A 25316-nucleotide genomic window follows, 5' to 3' on the forward strand; every position below is an offset into this window, starting at 1 on the left:
ATTTCACTTACCTTCTTTGCTGTCCTTGATTCCCCTGTGATACCTTCATATCTCTCTGAACAGGATCTTGTTGAGTTTTTCAGGGAAAAATGTACATGTGATGTTCATCACCCGCTACCTACATTCTCTAATCCAAGTATCCTTCCCCTACATCTCTTCTTTCAGTGTTCTAGCCTGCTCTTCTTTCAGTGTTCCACCTCAGCTGTCTAAAAATCATGAATTAGATTCAAAAGTCATGAATTTTACGCAAATCATTACTTTTAAGCAAGCTTATCCAGATTCTACATCCTGAAATTCTGGATTCAAATGTTTTAAGTGTTATTTTACAACCATTATTATAATGAATTGAAAGCAAAAAGAAAGCCTTAAAGAAAGCTGAAAGTCTAAACTCACCCATAACGCTTGACAACATTGTGCCCCTTTTCTTGCTTCAAGCATTTCTCTTCTCACTCATTTTTATCAGGCTTGTGTTTTTTCAAATTTTAAGTATCTGTCTTTTTTGTCTTTGCTCTCTTGGAGTAAAAATAAGAAGAGTTTAAGTATCTCTCAGTCACCCTTTTGTTTGTATATGTCCTTCAAACTGTAAACGCTCCAGGGCAACGTAATCCTCCTCACTGTGTTGTAGGATGGAGCACATGGGGCTCCTAATCCCCAGGTGAATACTTGTATTAAAAGAAGTATTTTCTTTAACTGAATAACTGAATCCCAAAGAGTATAAATATCCTCTGTGGTTTTCCTCTCCTTCATACAATGAAATGTGGGGGTTGCAATTTTTAATTAAAGATGGAACTTCAATCTGTCAACAGTAGGAAGTACTTTCTCAATGGTGGTTCCCTGGGTGCCTCCCAGATCTCATGCTTCCTGTAACATTTCTGCTAGATGCTGTTTGGGTTTGCAGCATCTGTAGCTTCACCTGACAAAAAGTTTAAGGTGAAGAGAAATGTGTCACGTAGCCTTTCACATCTACGAGGTCTGCAGGACTGACCAGGCTTATGTCTCTCTTATTAAGAGAGGCGAGATGGGTTCCTCCCAGAGGCTTGCTTCAGGGCCCTGCCACGCTCACCACTGAGGACCTGTTCCCTCAGATCAGTGTCACCATTATGGACGCTGAGAGACCCCGCTGAGCAGCAAAGGGGACCAGAGGACCCTTTCCTGGGTCCCTCGCCACAGGGCACAGCCCGGTAGCTCGCCGCCATTTGACTGAGAGGCCCAAGGTGGCAGAGAGGCCGGTGGCTGGGGCCGGCGGGGCGGGGCCTGCCCTGCCCTGGCCTGCCCTGCCCTCCCTCAGCCCGCCCTGAGGGGAACTCCAACTCCCGGCCTGCCCCGCGGGGCGCGGCCGCGGCGCTCCCCACTACATGTCCCGGCAGCCCCCGGGAGCCGCCCGGCGCCGCTCTCGCGAGAGCGGCGGGCGCGGAAGCTCCACGTCGGCGTCGGCGGGTGGGTGAGCGGAGCGTTCCCGGGGCGCAGCCATGGTGAGTCCGGGGGCTGCGGCCGCCCGCGGGGCTCGCTGCCCGGGGCTCCGTGCGGGGAGGTGGGGGGGTTTGCCCTGGCGGGTACGGCGGCCGTTAACGAGCGGCTGCAGCCGGGCGGCCCGAACGCGCGGCGCGCCAGCCGCCGGTGCGGGAGGGTGGGAGGAGGACCCCTGAGGTGTGGCCCGGCCCAGCCCAACTGCCGCGCCGGCCGAGCTCCCCCCGCGCCCCCCAAAAAACAGCGCAGCTGGGCGCCCACCGGAGAGCGCGGCCCCGCAGGGCTGGAGGGCCCGAGCGGCCGCCCCGGCAGCCGGGCCCGGGCACCGCGGGCCCCCGACCCCCCCGGGAGTTCCCTTCGGCTCTGGGCAGGACAAGCCGGGGGTGGCAGCGCGGGGTCGTCTGGCTCTGTTTGACCCGGGCTTTCCTGTTGTCGTGCTGACTGAAGAAGTCGTCGTGTTATTCTGTGATTTAAGTTTAGTAAGAAGAAAGCGTTTGAAAGTCCCCGAGCAGCGCTCTGCTTGAGGTCCCAGGGCAGGTCCCTTGGGCTGCGGTACCAGTGTGCTGTTCATCAGAGGGACTGAACAGCTCTCGAAAGTATCTTGAGTGTGTTGCAGTTAACCTCTTAGATCAGCCATAGTCTGTTCCTTTGTAGCAGTAGGTAAGAGCAGTTCCAAAGGTAAGCGCAGAATCATGTGCAATTATCTTACCTACTTTTCTAGTACTTACGGCAGGAGAAATAAACCAGAATTGCATTACCTGCCATCAGATGTCATGGCTGTAAGTTACAGCTACTACACAATAGCTAGGTATCTTTTTCTTCATGCAATGTCTAATGTATGTAACTGCAGATTCTATTAATTTTATTCTGCTACTAAACACATACAGCATTCTTTGATCAGACATTACCCGTTAAGATTTCTGAGATAAAATGCCAGCATCTTTAAGTAAGCCCAACAATCTTTGAGTGTCTAAATGAATCTGTAATGCCTCAGATATTTTAGAAAATCATTTTGCAGTACTTTATGCCTTTGAAATATTCTGGATTTACATGGCCAGTGGTGAAAGTGGAAGGTCAAAGCCCTCTTGATAAGAGAAAGTCTTAAAACTTCCCTCCCCCTAGTTTTTACACCACAGTGTTCCATTCTAAAACTTAATATTGGAATTGCGAATAGAAATAAACTCATAATGGGCAGATGTTGTTGTGTTCTGTTGTGATAATTGCCTTTTTCACCTGGTTTTTCAGGTGAAGTAGCAGGAAGATTCCTTTTCTGTCATTTGTATTAGAAGCAAATTCACTTTGCTTTACTTCAGTAATTCAGGGACACCAGGAAGATGTGCAGTGCATTTTTTTTTTTTTTTTTTTGCTTGTGCTGGAGATACTTTTTACACTATGAAAAGATTCTGAACTTCACAAAAACAAATTAAAAGGACCCATTGCCATTGGTGGGGATGAGATGTTTTCAGAAACCCATACAAAAACAAACAAACAGATGGATAGAAAAGAGCAGTAGTCTTCTGTCTGCCTGAAAAGCAGGATTGACTCCTTTTATTTCAAGATTTAATTTGGCATTTCTTCTTCCATCATATTTCTGTGCCAGTTTTATGTTGAATAACTTGGTATTCTCAATTCTTTTCCTCTCTAGCCTCTCCGACTTGATATAAAACGGAAGCTAACAGCTCGGTCTGACCGGGTGAAGAGTGTAGACTTGCATCCCACTGAACCATGGATGTTGGCTAGCCTTTACAATGGTAGTGTCTGTGTTTGGAACCATGAAACACAGGTGATGATTTTGGGTTTTCCTTTATCATGAAATCTTCATAATTGACAGATGTATAAATTCTGGTTTTCAGTGCTAGATACACAAGAAGAATTTTAAATTACTGCCACTAATTGATTGTGCTCTCACCTGTCCTATTCCAAAAGTCATTATAAAAACAGACAAGGAATATCTTTAGCTCTGATTTTAATGACATTTCATTTCCTCTAAGTTTATTTTTCAAGAATTATCACCCTTGTAGGTAAATCAAGAATTACCTGTAATCTTTGTAGAATTCCTTGCAGACTAATGCATTTTCTTCTGAAAGATTAGATGCCTCTGTCTTGTACCTGCCATCTGTATTTGTGAAGATTTTAGGAACTGTTAGATCTCCACATATCTATCAAGTATAGTTGAAATTGGGCAGCGGCTCCAAAAATATTCAGAGGTGGTGTTGGGTTAAGAATGAAGGGAGAACATAGAAGTGATGTTAAAAGAACAGAGCAGGCAAGTGTCTTCCTTCTTGAATGACAGGTATGTTCCTTTTAAAAAGTGTGCATGTAGTGTTGTAGGATTCTTGGGGAGTTGCCAACAGCAACATATTGGACACTGTTAGGAAAAGATAAAGAGCTGATTTCAAAACTGACTTTTTCTCCAGTGCTATAAACTTATTATTTTTATTTTTAGACTCTTGTGAAGACTTTTGAAGTGTGCGACCTGCCAGTGAGAGCTGCCAAATTTGTGGCAAGAAAGAACTGGGTTGTTACAGGAGCTGTAAGCTATTGTTGTCTTGTTATTTCCATATGCATTAGTACTTCCTCTAATTTATTTTCATGCCATTCCTTTGTACATCACATAATATGATTTGATATGGATTTGTAGGAGAAAGGAATAGTTCACTACAGTTTCCCAGAAATTTTCTCCTTTAAGTTAGCTTAGAAACTTTTCATTTCAAAGCAGAACAACCTAATATGGTGGCTAATTCTGCATGGTAGTGCAAGGTAGATAGGTAGATCTAGATTCAGCCTTTACTCTCAGCTGGAACACGCTTGGGACCCAGTTTTGACTAAATAGTAGTAGTGCTGCTTTAAGATGAAACTATTGACTATCCTAGTTAAGATGACTTAGAAGTTACTTTCTACTTTTGTTCTTGGTTATATTAAAAAATACATTTTTTAGTTTTACCTATTGAAAAACACTGTGCTTCTATTCGATGAGTTCTACTTTGAGATAGTTTTATTTTAATATTGGTAACATTTTTTGATGGAATTAATGTGTTTTGTCTAAATTGAGGTAATGCCTAAAATTTTTTGTCACAGTTTTTTTTGCTCTAGTCGTCTGCCCCATACACAGAGTAAAAAATTTCTTGTCATTTCATTGTCTTATGCTGCTGTGACCCAGTTACTTTAAGTGTGCATAAGTTAGCAGTTTCCCAATAAGTACAACACTGCCTCTTTGGCAGCACAAGTGTTCAAGCAACTGCACACGAACTGGATTAGTAAATGATGAAAGTTAGTCTCTTTTTTCTTAATCAACTTAATTTCACCTGGATCAGTTTCTTGATCTGATTCAGTGTGCAGCTGTATTTGTCTTGGCTTTCCGAAGGGAGGCTGCAATGCAGTAGCAAGAAATGGTAAGAAGGGCAAGACAGCTGCTTCAGCATCAGGGCCAAGTCTTAGTGGCTATGAAAATAGGACGATAGTCATGGTTTATTCTTTCTGTTCATGTTCATTATCCTGATAGGCTGGTCACAAAAGAGCATACTTCTCCTTTTCTCCGAAGAGTGTTTTCTGTAGGTGTTGCTGCTTGAACAGGCATGTGTGTGAAAGGAAAAGATAGAATGGAAAAGTAAATGCTTTGGATAAGTCAAGTAGCATAGAGTTTACCATTAAGTTTCATTTACTCTGTTGGCCTTGTAAGTCATGGTCACTTCTGAAAGCTTTACCTGATGTTTTATTCCTTGTCAGATAGTTCTTAATTTTTTTTTTTTTTTTTAAGGCTTGGGAATACTGTTTTTAATAATACAGTATTTAAAATAAAAATATCCCCCCTCACCCAAAAACAAAATCTCAATTGAAAAAAAAAGTTGAAATCACCTTTCCACTTGACTTAGAGCCACTTTTTTTCTTCTTGGCCCCACAACATTAACTTAATTGTAGATTTTATGTTGGAGAACCTAGCTGTTCATTTTCATATAAAGCATTAATAATTTTGAAAGTATTTTTGCACTTAAGTTAAAAGAAATACTATTTTAAACACATCTTTTAAAAATGTTAGTTGAAGTTTTTTCCATTTCATAAATTCCTTGGAATAGGATTGAGTAATTTATAAAATTCTGAATCAAAAGCTCTTCAATGGTAGAATGTTTTTTCTAGCTACCCTTCATTGAATATAAGGTGTATTATAGAGTCCTATTTTAATGGTGGCTTTTTTTTCCCTTTCATAGGATGACATGCAAATTAGAGTTTTTAATTATAACACCTTGGAAAGAGTTCACATGTTTGAAGCACATTCAGATTACATTCGTTGTATTGCTGTGCATCCCACACAGCCTTTCATACTGACAAGCAGCGGTAAGAGTTCTTTGGTAGATTTTTATATTTATTAAACAGCTATTTTTAGGCTTCTGTTTTCTGTCTGGTGAGGGATTGCATTTTTTTCCTTTTTCTGCTGAAACAGGAATCCTTGAGTAACTGGACAAAGTGACAGCTATCATTTCATGGTATTTCATTGCCAAAAGGTTCATATATTTGCTAATAAGCTGTTCTTTGAGAGTTTGCCACATTAAAGTTTTGGTTTTTAAAAAAATTCCATAGTGGTTTAGAGTACATTTTCATCTGGCAATCTGACTTGAAGCAATACGTATTCATTTTTTTTCCCCAGAATACTACTGAGTTCCCAGTTTGAGGAAATCTGTGTTACTCAGGATTAGAAGATCACAGTATCCCAACAGATCTTGCCCAACATCAACATCATGCTACTGAATCCTTTTCATTCCTGGAAAACCTTACTAATGCAGTCAGAGCTCTGCAAGAATGCAGAGAGCCTTGTGACTCAGAAGCACCATGTATTTCTGTTTTGCTATTGTAGCTAATACATCTACACTTGAAATAAAGGTATTAGGAAGGCAGCTTGGTTGACTCTGCTGCCTGTTCCTTAGTGCTCATCATAGTAGGTGCTGCAAAAGAAAGCACGGGTCCAATTCCTTAATACCTATTCAGTATTTTAAGATGAATAATTCAATACCTTAATATCAATTCCTAATCTCCTTTTTAAGAATGATGCATTTCTTGCTTAGTTTTATCACCATTTTACTGGACAATCTTTTTGAGAAACTTGTACTCCCTGTGGTCCTTCTGCAAGGAAGGATTGTCAGTCTTACAGATGAAAAATATATCAAGTATTAGCAGTGCCTCCTTTCAAGGAGGAAGGGATGAGCGAGCCTTTAAGTTAATAGCGATTATGTAGTTTAAGAAGGTAAGTATCAGAATATATTAAACTAACTGAAGCTTATTTTGGTTTGTTTTTTTTTCAGATGACATGCTCATTAAACTCTGGGACTGGGATAAAAAATGGTCTTGTTCTCAGGTGTTTGAAGGACACACCCATTATGTCATGCAGATTGTCATAAACCCAAAAGACAATAATCAGTTTGCCAGTGCCTCTCTGGATAGGACAATCAAGGTAGAGCCACTGTATTTTTTGGTTTTTTAGTCATTGAGTAATTATCAGACAGAGTAGTGTATGGACAATGGGTCAGAATTCTTAAAAGCAGGTGTAATAACAGAATTTTTTTAGAACAAAGACCTGAATGTTGGTCGAGTTACTGTGCATATACTAAGTAATTCAGTAAATTTACAAGATTACGTGTCACCTCTAATTATTGAAATGTGGTTCTCTGAACTTTTAAGTGCTGCATTTCCATTTAGGTTACACAGAAATATTGGGGAGGAGTCATGATTGTACTGTCAATGAGTACTTTGAAAGAGTTGAAACTATATATATATATATATTGTGGTTAAAGCCTCTGTGTGCATTTAAAAATAGTGAAGGAGTGTCTCCCATTATTTTCATGTCCTTGTCTATTGAACTGTTTCCAAAGGTGTCTTCAGTCTTCTTATGGCAGACCTTGATGAGTCTCATTTGCTGTGAAACTGTTACTAAATATTTGGGACTATAGATTTACAGCCATCTGAGCAGGGAGACTTCCTCACATTCCCTGTAAATTATCAGTATATTGGCTGTAAAAAGCCTGGTTTGATTTTATACATCCTCAGATGTTGAGATTAGGTGTGTATAAATGTTGATTTGATGTGATAATCATGGGAAGATAGCAGTATATCTACAACTTGACCTGATTCATTTTAGGTTGTCATTTAGCATGATATTGTTCACTTGTTTAATGCATCTGGAAAAAATAAAATTCATGACACAGTTGGGGGTAACCTGTGTATGCACAAATAGTTGATTGCTTTTTTTAGGTCTATTAGTTAATTTCATACACAGATACTGCTTCTTACAAACAGTATCTGACATGGTTTTATGTCCTGGGGGAAGAAGTTGAAAGAAACCAATTCCATTGTTTTGAGGTATGAACACAGCATCTTCAACTCCGAATGTTATTTCTGTTTATTTGTGGGGTGAGGATTGGTAGTTTGATAAAAGTTGTTCAGGTTCTTCACGGAAGAAAACAACTGTGTCTTTGGAATTCCATGTTCTGTATCTTTGGAATTGTAAAGTACATCTGAATACCTACTCTGGCAAGGTTGACCTGGAGGCAAAAGATCGATAACTACATGCAGTTGGGCTTTTTGCTGTTTTGTTTTTTCTGGGAAGGTGTGGCAACTTGGCTCTTCTTCACCCAACTTTACTTTGGAAGGCCATGAGAAAGGAGTAAACTGCATTGACTATTACAGTGGAGGAGACAAGCCGTATCTCATTTCGGGTGCAGATGACCGGTTGGTTAAGATCTGGGACTACCAGGTATGTGATCAGCTCTTCATAAACTTTTATGCAGGCTGCCATAGCAAAACCACTAGTGAAGAAACAGAAAAAGAGGGAAAGGACTTAAGTACACCAACAGGTTTTCCTCATTTTTGTTTGGAAAGAAGGAAGCGGGGTAAAATATTTAATGACAAGTTTTTCATTTAAAAAAAAAAATATTATTAACTTGCTGTGCCTTTAAATAACCTCAAAGTTAATTTGTAGCAATGAATTTGACATAAGGTTTCTATGACAAGCATTAGGGTTTTTTCTTGTAAGGTAGTAATCCCTGCCTTGTGGACTTCCTTTTTTTGTGGATTAAGGTGCTCCTTTTCTGTGTTCAAATGTTAATATTGTTCATGTATTAACTCTTTCCATCCTTTAGCTTCTCATTAATTTTTTTCTTTTTATTCCCTTCCCTCTCTCTCATTTTTCATCCTGTGCACATTTACACAGACACATGCGTACACACACACACACACACGTGTGCTTCTACTTGTCAGTGTGCAGGGGTCATGAGGTGGCTTGTTTGAATGCTCTACGGGAAAGAGAGACTGACTCCAGGGATTCAGTTCTATGGCTGGAACCTAGAACTTAGAAGTTCTTCCTACGTAGAAGTTACGAATGGCCAGAAGGGCAAGACATCTGTTAGTACTTTCTGGTGGTCAAAGCATATTGCCCTAGAGTAAATCTGAGCTGACTCAGAAGTTAAAGCTAGTGCTGTTAATTTCAGTCTGCCTGTTAGTTGAAGTAATGACTGTTACATAACGGTGTTTGAAATTTTGCAACCACGTACAGTTGTATACATCAGTTATGTAGTCGAATCTTAGTTGTCTCAAGCAGAGTGGACTTTTCTTTCACAACTGTGTGAGTGAACATTCCTAATGAAGGCAATATTAGATCTGTCTTCATGTGTAATTAGATTCAGATAGATGTTTTGCTCTGATATTTTTTTCTGCGGTGAACTCAACTTTCTTGCTTTAATCTGTTGTGCTACATAGCTCTGAGAAAGCATATCTAGGCAGAAACCCATCTGAAAATAGAAGAAAAAAATTGTGAAGGGAAATAAATATTTTCTTCTGTGGAGGAGAAGTTAAGTCAATACAAACATAGTTTTCATTCTATCTTACGCTGTTGTCTGAGCATCTTGGAAATAAATGTTAATGTAAGAAATCTAGAGAAATATATTTTCAGATAAATTTTGGATTTGGGGGAGATTTTTTTTTAAGAAATTAAGATAAAATGTAGCAGCATGTTTATCATCTGTACCTGTACTTCCAACTTTTTTTGCAGAATAAAACATGTGTACAAACACTGGAGGGACATGCTCAAAATGTGTCGTGTGTCAGCTTCCACCCTGAATTGCCTATCATTATCACAGGCTCAGAAGATGGTAATTTTGTATTTTCTGATATATAAAGGACAGGGGAAGAACTTAAGGGAGAACTCTTTTTGTGGTGTGGCTACACACCTCCTGCCCTCACGTTCAGAGAAGATAAAAGGCACACGTTTCTTTTTTTTCCTCTAGGAACTGTGCGCATTTGGCACTCGAGCACTTACCGCCTGGAAAGTACCCTCAACTACGGCATGGAGAGAGTGTGGTGTGTGGCCAGTTTAAGAGGATCCAACAATGTGGCTTTGGGATATGATGAAGGCAGCATTATTGTTAAGGTACAATTAATGATTTACAGTGAGAAATGATGATTAATTACTGTCCTGTGTACAGAGCAACTGATTTCTGAATCTGTGATAATGAGTAAATACTGAAAATTTGTCATTTTAACTGCTATTTTTAGGCAGAGCCAGGGTATTTCACTAGGTATGTTCTACTGAAAAGAAAATCAAGAATGTATTTTCTCCATCTGCTAAATTCTTATGCTACACTTCTTAGCTTGGTCGTGAAGAACCTGCCATGTCCATGGATGCAAATGGAAAAATTATTTGGGCTAAACATTCAGAAGTCCAACAGGCTAACTTGAAAGCTATGGGAGATGCTGAAATCAAAGATGGAGAAAGATTGCCGCTTGCTGTAAAGGATATGGGGAGCTGTGAAATCTATCCTCAGACAATTCAGCACAACCCTAATGGACGGTAAGAGACTTTTAGAACAAAATACTTCCAACATTTCTGATTTCTCCTTTTTTTTTTTTCTTTTATATTTGGAAATTTTTGGATTGGGAAAAAAAGAAAATTAGTTGCATGTGTGCAGGTGGCTGGTGGAGAACATGTGTATTAGAGCCAGGCACTGTAAAATCAGAGTAATAGATGGACATCACTTGTAGGAGCTTACATCTTAGAAGTTTGACCCTGTAGGTAGGGGAAGGAGCATGCAAACAAAATATATAAGTTAATAGCAGCAAAACACATTTTTTTATCACTTCTCTTGAACTGTTTTTTGTTAACAGATACGCTAAATTAAAAGAAAAGGTAAAGGGATACAAGGTACAAGAGTCACTCTGGAGACCAGAAGGAAGAGGGAAGAGCAAGTAGCTAGCAATATGATGCAGAGAAAAATCCAAATCTATGACATTTTTGGAATACACAAAGGTCTTTTAATCTGTCTGCATTTGCAGTGATTATATTGGCCTAGGGGCCTTTAACTTCTCAGGTTCATTTATCTACTTGATCGTGCCTATTGAACTGAACACAGATACCTGACAAACACATCTTTCTTACGCTCTAGGTTTGTAGTGGTGTGTGGTGATGGTGAATACATCATCTATACAGCTATGGCTTTGAGAAACAAGAGCTTTGGTTCCGCACAGGAGTTTGTATGGGCACACGATTCTTCAGAGTAAGTGTTGCAGATTTTTTCCTTTGTATTAAGTTTGCTGCTGCTCACTTTCAGGCTGTACAAATGGTAAACTGGCCTGAAGACTAAAACCTGTGTGGATAACGAACTTTCAATAATGGTCCTGCTTTAAAATTTTCCATTTGTAGCACTCTGCTAATTTTTGAAGCTAAATCAAATGCAGTTGTTTTGTAGCAACTTACAATTTTAGTAATTTTCTGCTTTGAAAGCTGATTAATTTTTATTTTTTTTACAATGCAATCTCTATTTAGATACGCAATCAGGGAGAGCAACAGTGTTGTAAAGATATTTAAAAATTTCAAAGAGAAGAAGTCATTCAAACCTGATTTTGGAGCAGAAGGTAAATATTTACTATTTAAAATAGATATGTTGTGCGGTTTTTTGCACAATGTGAATTTCTTCCACCTTTATTTTCTTGCAGGCATTTATGGTGGCTTCCTGTTGGGGGTCAGATCTGTTAATGGCTTGGCATTCTATGATTGGGAAAACACAGAATTGATTCGCAGAATTGAAATTCAGCCCAAACATGTAAGTTTCTAGATGGGACTGAAGATATTTACCTGTCTGCATTTACTGATTTTATTTTTTTACTAGACTTCTGATTCTCTTGAATGAAGCCAAGCTGTCAATCAAAGTAGTAACTTCTTAAGTTTATCTCAGTCACGTAGCAGAAGGGGAAAAAATCCCTGTATGTGTTGGCTTCTCAGGTCCTGCAGTTTCTGTTAGAGTTAGTATGCTTTAACTTTTCTATCATCCTTTCTTAACCCGGAGACTCTAAAACAGTGCCGTTATTGATTCTGATGGTACAGATTTTCTGGTCTGACTCGGGTGAGCTTGTCTGCATTGCTACGGAAGAGTCATTCTTCATTCTGAAATACCTATCAGAAAAAGTTGCAGCAGCTCAAGAAACACATGAAGGTGTCACTGAAGATGGAATTGAAGATGCTTTTGAGGTACCTTCTATTTAAAAAAATGGAATAGAAGCAGATCTTCCCAGAGTATAGCAAATTCAGTCCTTAACATAGTCCTATTAAATTTTGGTTTCCAGGACATTGGGTACCACAGGGTATACATCTGCCTGAGGAACATAGTTAATATTTGGGTTCCCTGGGGAGAGTATCCCTGTTTGAATCCCAGCATGACAGATCTTGATGCCTGCATTTTTCTTCAGACATTTGTGTACTATTCTCAGAGAGTTAGAGGTTATTTTTAAAACACATTTCTGGGTAGTATGTTTACATAGCTTAAACTTTTTCTGCAATTTTCAAGTCTTGAAATGTTATTCAAGTTTGAGCAGAAGTGAAAAAAACTCATGCTGTGAAATTTCAGAAACAAAAATTTCATAAGGAAAGTTGTCTTTCGTTATCTTGCTTAATACTTACGTTTGGTGCTTGTTTCTTGAATTTATAATTAGTTTAGGTAAGAAATAAGGTAGAGATTTCATATGTTACCGCATTTTTGTAAAACTAAAAGCATTATTTATGTACTTGCAATCTGTATCTAAACTTACTTTTGCAACTTGCCCAACTATTTACTTAAGTATAGAATATTAAATTTAATTTGAAAATGCAGTAGTCTTACTGCTATCTAAAAGTACCTTTTTGTATAGCTGATTAAATCAAACTTAATTTGCAGGTTCTTGGTGAGATACAGGAGATTGTGAGAACAGGCTTGTGGGTAGGTGACTGCTTTATTTATACCAGTTCTGTGAACAGACTCAACTACTACGTTGGAGGAGAAATTGTCACTATTGCCCATTTAGATAGGTAAGTTGCTGCGCTGGGTTTTAAGCAAGTGGTCAAGGTTCTTCCAGTGAAGTTTAGGACAAGGTGAACATGCATTACTTTTTTTTTGTTTTTAACATATAATGCTAATGTATATTCTGAGGCAGTAATGTAATCTTGGAGGGAATAAACAGTGTTATGTGAAAGTGTGCGTATGGTATAAGTAGAATTTTTCATGTGAATATTCTTGCTACTGTAAGAACTATTGGATTTTTTTATAGACTATTTGGTAGTAGATCTATTCAAGATGAATGTTCTTTGTTTTGTTTCAGAACAATGTATCTGTTGGGTTATATTCCAAAGGACAACCGACTTTATTTGGGTGATAAAGAGCTAAACATTGTTAGCTACTCTTTGCTGGTCTCAGTGCTTGAATATCAAACTGCTGTGATGAGAAGAGATTTCAGCATGGCTGATAAAGTTCTTCCCACAATTCCAAAAGAACAGAGAACCAGAGTTGCACACTTTCTTGAAAAACAGGCAAGAAAACTACTTCTTAGTTATTAAAAACTTAGAAATGTGAAAAATCTGATTTACTAATTGAGCTTGCTGAGGAAAACCCCGTCATGTTATCTGGAAGCATAAACTCTTGTTAATCCTTCATATTTATTTGAGAATACTTTAACCTTCTGTTGAGAGTTTTTGTTAGACTATCTAGGAAGTTGTTTGACCTGACGGATCACACCCTTACTTTCAGATTTTTATTTTAGGGCTTCAAACAACAAGCTCTTGCAGTATCTACAGATCCAGAGCATCGTTTTGAACTTGCTCTACAACTTGGAGAATTAAAGATAGCCTATCAGCTTGCAGTGGAAGCAGAGGTAAGCATACAATTTTTGGTGATTCATGCTAATTCTGAGTATTAGCATGAATCTAAGAGGCCCTGTAAGAAAAGGCAATGGTATATGGGGATGCAGTACAGCTCCCTGAACACTGTATAAATGCCTCCAACTTCCTCGATGAAGCTCCTTTAGCTGTAAATCAAAGGAACCTGAGGTGTGGAATGGAGACAGAAGAACGTTGTCTGCTCAGAAAGCTACAGGAACTCCTGGAGAATATAAGACTTGAACCAAGCCTTAATCTCCAGTATTTAACAGTGAGAGGAAGAATGACAGGACTGAAGCCTCTAGGCCTTTGTTGCAGCCTTGGCAAACTCAGACTGATGCACTAGGAAGACTAACAGGCAGTGGTTTGTCCCAAAGCCACTATTCAGAGAACTGATCTGACAGTACCTGTTGTAAAATAAAAAGTTAGTGATAGGGAATGTTACAGACAAATGCCTTTCTTACATTCTGAAGGTTAATTTGGGAGCTTTAAGATACTGTTACTGTTTAAATTTCGAAAGCTATTTCTACCTCCTCCCTTCAACATGTTTAACAAAAGAAACTGCAGTAATCATAGTATTTCAAAGGGAAGACAAGTATATTGATGGGATACAGTACCTTCCCAAGTAAACTTATATTTTCATATTGAATGGTCTGAAAATTCTTTAAATGTGAGGGTTATTTTTTGCTTTTTTCTTTCTCTCCCTCTCCCTTTTTTGTACCATTAGTCAGAACAGAAATGGAAGCAACTTGCTGAGCTTGCCATTAGTAAATGCCAGTTTGGCTTAGCCCAGGAGTGTCTCCACCATGCACAAGACTACGGAGGACTACTGCTCCTGGCTACAGCTTCAGGAAATGCTAACATGGTGAACAAGTTAGCTGAAGGAGCAGAGAAAGATGGCAAGAACAATGTTGCATTTATGAGCTATTTCCTGCAGGGAAAGTAAGTAGCAAGCATGAGATTCAGATTGTTCTGTTCTGCTTTCTGAAATGCAAAGAAACTCAGGATCTTGAAATGGTTAACTACAGCTAACTTCCTGGAGAAAGATTGTGGCATATGCCTTTTCAGAAAAGCCGATTCTATTTCCTGATGGCTGCTACTTTTAAAATCTGAAATTAAAGCACTTTAATGTAATAGAATAAACAGCTACTATAATACAAAAAAAAATTGTCTTTATTAAACTTACTGGTTAAAATCACATTTTAAAATCTTTTAGGCTTGACTCGTGTTTGGAACTCCTGATTAAAACTGGGCGTCTCCCAGAAGCTGCTTTTCTTGCACGGACATATTTGCCAAGCCAAGTTTCAAGGTAACCTCAAAGGATATGCAGAGCAGGAATAGTGTTGTCAAAAGTAGCTGTATGTAACAAACACAGTTTTCACCTCCAGGGTTGTTAAATTGTGGCGGGAGAATCTCTCTAAAGTCAATCAAAAAGCTGCTGAGTCCCTTGCTGATCCTACAGAATATGAAAACCTTTTCCCTGGATTAAAAGAAGCCTTTGTTGCTGAAGAATATGTTAAGCAAAGCCTTGATGACTTACGGCCAGCCAGGGAATACCCCCTTGTCACTGTAAGTAAGAAGTGGGAGCTCTTTATTGTCTCCGGAAGAAAAAAATTCTGTGCTATGTAAATTCAGCTTCTAGCAAGTTAGTGCAGCCACTTAAACATTCCATGAACATGTGTTTTGGTGTGTTTGTTTTTTTTTTTACTTTTAGCCAAATGAAGAAAGAAACTTACTTGAAGAAGCAAAAGGCTTTGAGCCTTCTGGAGTAATGGCACCTCAGGTCAGTGATACTACTGAATTATGAACTCTAAGAGGCAATTTTGTACAGTAACATGTACCCTGGAGAATATTTCACCAATATTGGCTTGACTGTTAAAGGAGTTCCTTCTCTTAGCACTGTAAGCACTGCAGCAGAGTTCAATTTTTATTTTTTTTTCCTCAGACTCTTCTTAATCTACTTCTGTAACTACTAACCACTTCTTGACTGAAATAATTTCCTTTGTGTTGTTATTTATCTTGGGTCATCTTTTGATAGTGTAATTGTAGTCTTACCATTGAATTCACCCTGCAGAAAAACAACCTCAGTTGCACATACAAACACTGCTTCAACTGCTGCTAGTTTTCTAAAAGCTTAGTAGTTGGAACCTGGAAACTCTTCCTTATTACAGCAATTAAAAATGCTTTATATTTGCTAGTCTGCATGATCATAGAGTAAGACTTCCATAACTGAGTAGGACTCCTGCTCAATTCCTTGAAAATATGTTCTAATCAGTATGAGAGGTAACTCAAACGGATTATTTTTTTTTGACCACCTCAGTTGTATTATGCAGAAAACATGACCTATTGAAGGTGTAAGCATACAGATTGAAACAAACACTTAAAATGCTTTTCAGATCTTAAACAAAAAGATGATAACTTCTAATTCTTGCTTATGTCAAATACATTTTACATTTGAACACAAAAAGCCAAATGTGAGAGTTTCTTAAAGACAGCGATGTTGGCACAGCTCTTTAAGGCTATAAACTTCTGAAAACTGCAGTGGAAAGTGAGGGAGAAACGAAGTCACAGCTCTTTCTTCTGTGTCTATGTTTTTCCTCATAGGAGATGCACTACAAAACTTCATTGACAATTTAGAGGCAGCTATTTGCTTTCTTGTGTATCAAAGCAAAATCAAACTTATGTGCACATTTGTTAAAGAAGATACAGAAATAGCATTGCAAAAGTAATTTCTCATTTGTTTTGGGTAGCTTGCATTAGAAGCTGAAAACAAGACCTCTAATGTTAAGTGTTACCTTTGCATTCAGTTAATGATTGCGTAGAAGTCCTTAAACAACAGTTCTTTTACAGCTGAGGCTGAATATGGGAAGTTACATAGGAAATAATTATATGATCTAAATAGTTATTTGAATAGTACCATTGTTTCAGTAATGGTACTAACTATTGAATTATCTTAATATAAAACTTGTGCAGCAGTGAATAGAGAAGAATAACCCTTAAACCAATTATAGGGTGTGGATCACAAATCCCAGCAACAGTCCTGGTTTACAGCCTTTGCTAAAACTACTGTGACAATCTCAAGTAACCTATTTTTCTTCCTGCTGAGGGACTTGCAAATCACTTGCTTACTAAGAGCACTTCAGTACTTGAAACTAGCTGGTACCTTCTGAAGGTTGTTTTCATTGTATCAGTTCCATCATCAACTGCTTTAAATAAACTGTGTGGGGAAACAGTCTCCAGTGGAGTGAGTGAGAACTAGAACTTTACTGGATGTGAAGATGTAGCTCAAGAATTACTGAGGGAAACTTTGAAAGAGAGCCAGCAGGAGAGGGTGATTATAGGCCTGTTCTTTACTTGCTTTTGTTGAAAGAATTGAAATTTAAAAGAACTTAAGGAATCTCTTTTTCATTAGAAGAAGGCTGAAGAACCAGTTCCATCTCTCAAACAAGAAGTGATGAAGACAGTTTTCCAGAGTTCTGATCTACTTCCAACACGAGATCAAAAGGTACTGGAACATTTTTATGAAGGGAAGTACAAGCACTAAGTTCATTTCACATTAAATACTTCAACTAATACTGTGATTAAACCAAGCTACTGGATTACTTTCTGTATTAATAGACCCAGACAGCGTAGGCCCACTACTGTGTATGGATCCCTTCCTCTTGTACACAGAAACTGTATCCAGTAATACAGACCAGTTCCTACAGCTTTGTGGATTTATGGGGAATAAAGGGTGAAGTCCAAAGGTAGTTGGTCAGAACATGGTAAAAAGTTGCAACTCTGAGATGCTTTCTTACCAAGAAAGCAACTTCTCTCTACAGCTTATTTGAACACTTCTGTTCCACCTGCCTGCTTCAGCCTGGTGTTTTGCAGAATGTGCAAATACATCATGTAAGCTGGCTAATGTGTAACCACACTAGTATCCCCTTAATCTAGTCTTTTCTTTTCCTAGACACTGCTGGACTTGGAAGATGACTTGGATAACTTGGATCTGGAAGATATTGATACCACAGATATCAATCTGGATGAAGAGATCTTAGATGACTGAACATACTTTAGCTGACCACATCAATTACTGCAAACAAAGGAGTGAAGTTGTGTGGACTATGTGTTCCAAGTTAATTTGATTTTTATACTGCAAGTGGACCATGTACATGTAGAAAGAAGGGTAGACCCAGCACCCGTACAAAAATAATCAGCTTCCAGTATGATGAAAATCAAGATGTAGGCCTGTTCCAGTGTACACTAAAACTGTTTTCATTTATCAAACAATTCAATAAACCCTTTTAAACATTCTATTCCTCAATTCCCCCTTTACTAGTAATTCTGCTACTCTTAAACTGGCTTCAATAGCATGCATTGCAAATATTTGGCACAGGAGCATAGTAGCCAAACATTCTTTCCTTAACCTGACTTTTCTCAGCATGTACACTTACGTATATGGTTAATTTTTCACTGTGCTATTTAGCTTGTCTTTGTTAACAAACAGTAATAGCTCCGTTATTCTTCCAGAAAACACATCTTTTAGCTAAAACAGACTAACAATATCTTAAGCTATGGCTATGCTGTTTACATACTTTCTTAAATGAAACTATCCAGACCCTACACTTAATTAAAATGAATTGTGGGCAGTGCTTTAGATTCAAGATGCAACAGTGAAGTAATTTAACTGTTAGTATATTATCATCTCAAAGCAAAAGTCAGGATGACTTGTGTAAGTTCATTTATAGAACTTTTGAAAATAACAAGCTGCTGTAGTGATTCTTACATAGCTTAGTAAAAGAATTTCTACAACAGTCAGTTGTTTTAAGTATTTATTATGGAGTCCTGTACAGAGCATGTTTATAAGCAGACTCAAAACAATCCTGAACTAAGGTTTATTTCATGAGGCTGTAGAAGTAGCCATGGCTTCTTCATAAGCCTGGAGGGCCAGTTGTACATAACCTTCTTTCTGTGATTCAGTTTTCACAAATACCTGCAAACATAGCAGGAGAGAGATTAATGTACAATATGTATTATGCATAGTTGTATAATGAGATTTCATTATTCCCACAGTAGATCAGGCAGCTATGACTGAAATACTGGTGCAACTCTTTATGTATTAAAAAAAAAAAAACAAAACACCCTGGCATGCATAACAGTTCTAGTTAAATATCTGCTTCTTAAGGTAAGGAGAAATTCAGACTATTAACTAGGCTTCTGCTGTTTATAAGCTCTCTCTTCTGTAGTTAAGTAACCTTAAAATAGAAAAGCATACCTTGATCAGATCAACTCCCTGAAGGTTCCCTTCTTTAGCTGCTTTTGCTGATTGACATTCCGGATGAAGCATATGATACAGTGTAATTAAACTTGTAGTGTCATCCAGCCTAAACAAATAAAGGTCCATTTGTAGCAATTACTTTCTCTTAAGAGTATTTAGAGAAAGTATACTCTGTGGTGTACTTTACACACCACAGGCATTCATAAATTTCTGCTTTCACTGAGTATAGTCACTAGAATATATAGCTAAACAGGCATCTCATCACCTACTGCAATGAACCTGTTCTTGAGAAGGAAGAGCAGCAGCATGTGAACACCAAGGTGCACCAGCTAAGGTACATAACTCATCCATCCTGCAGCTTAAGCCTGATGTACTGTTCAGCAGTAATAAAGCTGAAATCTGCAGAACACAGTTAACTACCCCATAACAAGTATTTAGCAGAACCATGCTGAAAAGAAACTTTTAACAGTGACTGCAGTAACTAGCATGTTTTACAGCAGTAGTATTAGAAATCTTGTGACACCCAGCCCTCAGCTGAATTTAAAACTGGAACAGGTGTTTTACATAAACATAAGCATAAAGCAGAACTAGGTGGGTGGCAGGTAAAGATTATCCAAACAGGTAATTTAAAGTGTCTGGATAAAGACAAAATTCAAGTAACAATTTGACTCCAGAAGTGGATCTTGCCTGTATTTCTTCATAGCCTCAGGTTTAAAAGCAATATCTGACCACCCCTTGAAAGTTCCTAACTTCAACAGCAGGAAATGACTGCCACCATCACTGCAACTTGGAGTTCTAATTGCACAAACTTCTACATCTAGTGACATTTTGAATAATTAAATATTGTTTATTTCATGGAGTTTTGAGTAAGTTTAGCAGCATATCTTACAGAAATCCATCCATTTAGAATGAAAGTGTATCTACCTTTTCCAAAGCTACTTGGGAATTACTCTAAAATGCGGTGTATCAATCTTAAAAGCCAAAATTGTTAGGCTTTAAGATCAAGTGGGGCCCAGAGCCAGAAGTGTACTGACTATGACAGGGGAAATAAAAATAAAACCCAAATAATTACAGAAGTCTAATTTCTGAGGAAACCTAGTTTAATATCCTACAACTTCATGGGCTATAGTTAGCACTTCCATTCAGCATCTATATAGCTAAAAGTTACAGCTAGCCTAAAATTTCATGCAAATGAAGACTTTTATACTTCTTACAAAAATACTGGGTTTATTTTCAAACAACAATACTTGTTGTTTTCTATTTGTTTAGATAAGCAGAATTAATAAGTGATAAACACCACTTACAAGTCTCTGTGGATCATATCTATTAGTAAGCCATCTGTTTTCTTTCTGTTCACTAGATACCATACCATTCCTCCAAAGTGTCTTGTTGAACGGAGCAGATCATACTTGGCATGTTTCTCAATGTCATCATATGTCCGATGATGAACCTATACACGCAAAAGGTTTCCATTTCATTAGCATAACCGGAGCTTGATGACAGTTTCTCTCCTCTACCTCTCACTCAGGGGTTTTTAACCTATTTTCAGACCTCCCTGAAGTACAGGCATAAGCCACAGGCTGAACCATGCTACCTTAAAGCTACACATGTTATAATTCAGGGTAACACTGCGATAACCTGGTTTAGCACTGAGGCACAGACATCTTCCTGTCAAGAGAAAGCTAAATACTAGCTGTGTACTGAAAATTTAAGGAGGGAAGGACATAACCTCCGAACCTCCATTTCACTGCTGTCAAGGCATAATCTATTCTTTAAGGAGAAACATGATAGAGCAAAGAGGTGAAATTTTACTTTGAAGAAAAGATACTTGAAAAATCGCCTAATCGAAGTTGCATTCTCACTGATTTGAGAAACTAGTACAGCGTAAAGATAAGTGAACATGTTCAAGGCAAGTGTAGACTAACATTCACCAGTAACTGCAGCTTCAAGCTGAAATATTTAAATTTAGTAGTAATATTTTTGTACCTGCTCTTTGTCAAAAATAATACTTTGCGTACAGCGCACTTCATCAGTTATCCAACTTCAGCAGTTATCTATTCAGCAGTCCTTTCAAATCCTAACAGCAGTTAGCATGACTTTAGTAGCACAACTCTGGTTATGGCTACTTATGGTTGTTATCATCAATTCTAGTTTGATACCAAAAATATCTATAAAGACTATTTTTTATGCATCTGCAGTTCTTTCGATACTGTTGAAAATTATTTAGAGAACCCTGTTTTACTTTTCTGCAAGAAGAAAACCAAAACTCATCCCAAGGATAACAGCTAGTCTACATGGGGAAAAAAAAAAAAAAAACACACATGAACAACTCCTTTGATCCTTAAATAAGACTTACATTTACAAAACAAATCCTAAGGTTCTTCACTAATGCTTTTTTTTTTTTTTTTTTAATAGGAAAATAAAAAGTGAACTCACTCTGATATAGTCAGGTGAATCTGGCTCAAACTGAGCAATGCACATGTTAAGGATATCCTCATGACGGTCTTGCTGAAACACAGTCTAAAACAACAGTTCAATTTCAGGTATAGATTCTGTATCACACAATTCCAACTCTCCAACATCAAAACAGCAGGCACCATTTCTGTTCTGGGCAACACTTACAGGGAGTATCACCTTAATCACAAGGCAAAAATGGATAAAAGTACAATAACTGCCCTGATGACATTAATACAATGTTTCTTGACTTGCTGTTTCTGAAACACCAGTTGACATTTTCAGATTAAGCATATAATTTCATCAATGCATAACAGTTAAATGTGGATTTTTAGCATGACATAATATTTTAACACCTACCCAGAATTTACCCGGACCTAGCCTAGAACTTTATTTTAAGTATTTTAACTAAGTTACAATGATAAGCAATTGTTCAAAACAGAATTCAAGCCACTTAAAACATACAAGCAGACTGGCTTATTCAGAGTTACTCTGTCCAAATAGCATAGTTTCACTATCAGAGCACAATTAAGTAAAAATTATCAGCTTTCAAAACCAGGAGGATCTTACCACAAGGTGTTCATCTTTGAATACCACTGGGGCAACGACTCTGCGCCCTTCTTTTGGGAAGAATATCTGTATCATTCTGTCTCGTTCTTCCCAGGTTGCTTTGCGTAATACGCCATTTGGTTCTCTAACTACAATGAAACGTTCCTGAAAAAGTGGTAAAAAAGAGCATTACCTCCCGAAGTCTTCCCTCTTCCTAGCCAGAAGCATTGTAAAAAGGATTCTTATTTGGTAAAGTCCTTCTATACACTTAACACACTCATAATACCAGTTTCTAGTTGATTGTTGGTGTGTGCTAGATTCCTCATTTCTCCCTTGGTACCTGCTAAAGTGCTACACTTGCACCCTAATTTTACTGTACGACATAACTGTGCATGTGCCTATGCTAAAAGCTACAGATCTGTGAAGTTTAGACAGATAACATAACTGATACCCTGAGAAAGGAATGAGCTTTGCTGCTGGCCTGATTTTATGCATTTAATAACACATACTAAATTAAGGATGTAAGTGTCTTGTACTTCAACTTTGTTTCAGAGGTAGGTGCTAGAATCAAGTAATGGCAAGTACAAAACAAAAAATACAACAAATAAAACAATATACTCAGATCTGTTCACAAGTACACTTGATTTAGTGTGGCAGACCAGAAAATTTGTTGGGACTAAGAAGTTTTCAGTACACTGAGGCAGAAGAATAAATAGCAGGTTCCTGGAAAGAGCTCTCAGCTGGATTAACAGACGGAAGACTTGGCAATTCATTTCACAAAATCATCACTATATGCATGTTTGAACCATGGAGACTTCTCAGAATCGTAACTATTTGTTAAGACTTCTTTTAGCCTTTTACTACTGGTAGCTAAAGCAATCTAGGTGTTTTGCTACACAAAGAAATCTTTATCCCTATACTCCACAATTCTATTTGACAACTGTTTCTTCACAGCTTTCCTATTAATTCATTTATCATTTACTCTTCGCAACTGTGAAGTAGCTCCTATCTTTTGGTTTATGTGCAGTACTAAGTAATCCAATTGCACAGAAAAATTCTAGGAGGTATGGAAGAAGTCGGCACCCCTGGCATATGACAAGCATCTGCTTTTGAAATAATTAACTATCCCACAGCTTCCATTCCCCCACCCCGCACCTGCTTTTGAGCACGGGAATGTAATTTGTTATTAGTTAGAAGCCAACATTTAGAAACATGTCTTTGTATTGCCTTGTACCAAATTAATTTTACAACTCCTCAGCCTTTTTGCAAACTGTTGTAACTACATTTCATTATAACCTACAGCTTACTTTGAAATTGAGACTGAAAAGCTCTTAAAATAAATTAGTACGTTATTACTTACACGATGTGGAATGGAGTAAGTTAAATCTGTAAACACGTATTTTGTTGTCTCAGTTCCCTCAAGGAATCTGTCTTCTGCTAAGATATCATCAATTGGCTCTCGTTCATTCAAAACAGGGGGCATGATTAGTTTTTCTTTAGCTTCCTCGATGGCTTTTCTTGTGGCCTTGAAAAAAAAACCAGTCATCTAATTTTACAATCAAAAAAACCTCGTCCTGTTGGAAAACTAATATACAATTTTGGGGGCAAATATTTTCATTTAGAGAGAAACTTAAAACATTTTTTTTTTTCTTCTGCAGTTCAGAAGTGAGACATTAATTCAATCTCCAGTTAGATGACTCACATGTGAACAATATACCACTACTATAACTTGGGCAAATTGCTGGAGGAAGTTCCCAAACTAAAATCTACATAAACTTGGTGTTTGCAGTAGTACATTTCAGGTATTTTTCCATGGTAAGTTTCCCCCAAAGCATAAACCACAAACAACAGTTTATATATTGCTGTAATGTGGTTAAAGTTGAACTGGCTTAAATCAGGCCCCTTTGTCAGCCTGGACCATGGTCTGAGAACAGGAAAAAAAAAGTAGTCAGAGGATTCCCAAGGCTGTAATTTAAGTATCACAGAAACACATTTAACACAATTAGGAAGCACAAAGGGTTGAGAACCAGACTCTCGATAAAAGCAGCATCCGGTTTCCTTCCACATTCCCTAAAAATCCAGAAAAATGGGATAAATAAAACTGATTACTTAAAGGGAAGAAACACTGATTTGCACTAATTTAGGAAACAACCCGAAACAAAGGAAAGAAACCAAACCGTTTTCAACAGCAGCATTAACGGCAGCAGAAATACGGGCTGTTACAGACTTTTTGCCAAAAGCAGAACCGCGTTCAAATTTCAAGGCGAAGCAGAGCAGCCTACCTCCTCCAGCTGAGCTTCTGTCATCAGCTTGTATGTGGGCGGCTTCAGCTCCTTTTTCACCGGCCTAAAAACCTTCTGCAGGTTGAGCCCCGTCATTTTGTAGAGCAAGTTTTGAACCGCTTCATCCGCGAAGGACGGCTTGGCGGCTTGTCCTCCTGCGGGCGGGCGCCACACGCCGTCACCCGCGGGCCGGGGGCAGGAGACGGCCACGGTCACGCCACCCCCTGCCCCCCCTCACGCTCACGCGAAAACCCCGCGGCAGCCCACCCCACGCCGGCACACCCGCCCCGTCCCTCTTCCCTCCCCCCGCAGCCCCACTGGGGACTGCCGGCGCCCTCCACGAAAGACGTAGGCGGCTAAAGGGGCGTTTGCGGTCTGTGAGATGAGGCCGCGGGGCGATCCCCGCCGCCCTCACGTACCGTCCGCCGCCCCCGCGTCCTGCCCGAGCCCCCGCCGCGCGCGCCAGCCCCACAGCGTTCGCGCCACGCGCGACAACGGCGCGGGCACCGCCGCAGCGGCCCACGCCCCGAGCGCCGCCATCTTACACACGCCCCGCCCCGCCCCGCCCCGCCCCGCCGACGTGGCGCGCGCGCTGGCTGGCGCCTCGAGGCATGCCGGGACATGGAGTCTCCGTTCTCCTCAGCGCCCTGTCAGAACGGCGGCCCGGGGCGGGGAGCCTGCCCCAGGGGGAGAGAAACGCGGTCTGCCGGGCCTTTTCCCTCAGGGAAAGGGCAAGAAACCGCTCCCCGCGCGTTTGTGTTATTAAAATGCTGCTGAGGCGGAGGTGAGGGCCAGTTTAGGGCGGGAACCCGTCCTGCTGTTCCTGTCAGAGCAGGGACCCCGCCGGCGGCGGGAGCAGGAGTAAGGCGGGAGGGACGCGGCGGGTCGCCGGCTCCCTCAGCCGGGAAGGGGACGGAGCAGGGCTCCGGGCTGGCAGGTTTCCTTGCTTAGCGAGGAGACAAAATAGTAGGAAAGCAGAGGAATTGAGGCCACCGTGCACGCTGCCGCGATTAAACCACTGGTAAATTGCAACTGCTCAGAGATTTGGGGGTACTTTATCAGCAGCTGCCTGGTGTGGTGCCCCTCCAGTCGGACAGCCCTCAGAAGGAGAAACGCTGTGGTAATTTATACAAAATTAAAA

At 39.4% G+C, this 25316-nt stretch overlaps 2 protein-coding genes across 3 annotated transcripts; one reads left to right on the forward strand and one right to left on the reverse strand.

The window, feature by feature from the left end:
- The first annotated feature begins 1369 nt into the window (after nucleotides 1–1369).
- COPB2 (COPI coat complex subunit beta 2) lies at nucleotides 1370–17928 on the forward strand. Of its 2 annotated transcripts, none has more exons than XM_042795857.1 (22): nucleotides 1370–1472; nucleotides 3113–3250; nucleotides 3914–4000; nucleotides 5673–5799; nucleotides 6762–6910; nucleotides 8063–8209; nucleotides 9503–9602; nucleotides 9738–9880; nucleotides 10101–10300; nucleotides 10893–11003; nucleotides 11273–11361; nucleotides 11443–11549; nucleotides 11831–11974; nucleotides 12657–12787; nucleotides 13078–13285; nucleotides 13516–13626; nucleotides 14358–14572; nucleotides 14847–14939; nucleotides 15019–15199; nucleotides 15345–15413; nucleotides 17043–17135; nucleotides 17583–17928. In XM_042795857.1, the coding sequence occupies exons 1-22, from the start codon at nucleotides 1470–1472 to the stop codon at nucleotides 17676–17678; spliced, it is 2742 nt and encodes a 913-aa protein (XP_042651791.1). In that variant the 5' UTR covers nucleotides 1370–1469; the 3' UTR covers nucleotides 17679–17928. The 2 variants fall into 2 exon arrangements, with proteins under 2 accessions (XP_042651791.1, XP_042651794.1); XM_042795860.1 differs by having other exon boundaries at nucleotides 17046–17135.
- Nucleotides 17929–18430: 502 nt separating this feature from the next.
- MRPS22 (mitochondrial ribosomal protein S22) lies at nucleotides 18431–24733 on the reverse strand. The gene is made up of 8 exons (XM_042795866.1): nucleotides 24595–24733; nucleotides 24176–24330; nucleotides 23254–23418; nucleotides 21915–22058; nucleotides 21327–21410; nucleotides 20195–20340; nucleotides 18888–18996; nucleotides 18431–18605 (listed from the first exon to the last, which is right to left on the reverse strand). Exons 1-8 carry the CDS (start codon nucleotides 24713–24715, stop codon nucleotides 18513–18515), a joined length of 1017 nt encoding a protein of 338 aa, XP_042651800.1. The 5' UTR covers nucleotides 24716–24733; the 3' UTR covers nucleotides 18431–18512.
- Between the last annotated feature and the right edge of the window lie 583 nt (nucleotides 24734–25316).

Source organism: Tyto alba, unplaced genomic scaffold (assembly GCF_018691265.1).
Source record: "Tyto alba isolate M040663 unplaced genomic scaffold, T.alba_DEE_v4.0 Super-Scaffold_10, whole genome shotgun sequence".
Classification (NCBI taxonomy): Eukaryota; Metazoa; Chordata; class Aves; order Strigiformes; family Tytonidae; genus Tyto; species Tyto alba.

What these genes read in the sequence shown, in the direction of transcription:
- COPB2 (XM_042795857.1), top strand. An exon ending in ACCTGATTTTGGAGCAGAAG is followed by an intron (nt 11,362 to 11,442) that starts GTAAATATTTAC and finishes ATTTTCTTGCAG; the next exon opens with GCATTTATGGTGGCTTCCTG. An exon ending in AGCTTGCAGTGGAAGCAGAG is followed by an intron (nt 13,627 to 14,357) that starts GTAAGCATACAA and finishes TTGTACCATTAG; the next exon opens with TCAGAACAGAAATGGAAGCA.
- MRPS22 (XM_042795866.1), bottom strand. Translation starts at nt 24,715, where the DNA reads ATGGCGGCGCTCGGGGCGTGGGCCGCTGCGGCGGTGCCCGCGCCGTTG. An exon ending in CTTACTCCATTCCACATCGT is followed by an intron (nt 22,059 to 23,253) that starts GTAAGTAATAAC and finishes CCACTTTTTCAG; the next exon opens with GAACGTTTCATTGTAGTTAG. An exon ending in GATATGATCCACAGAGACTT is followed by an intron (nt 18,997 to 20,194) that starts GTAAGTGGTGTT and finishes TTATTTGTTTAG; the next exon opens with GCTGGATGACACTACAAGTT.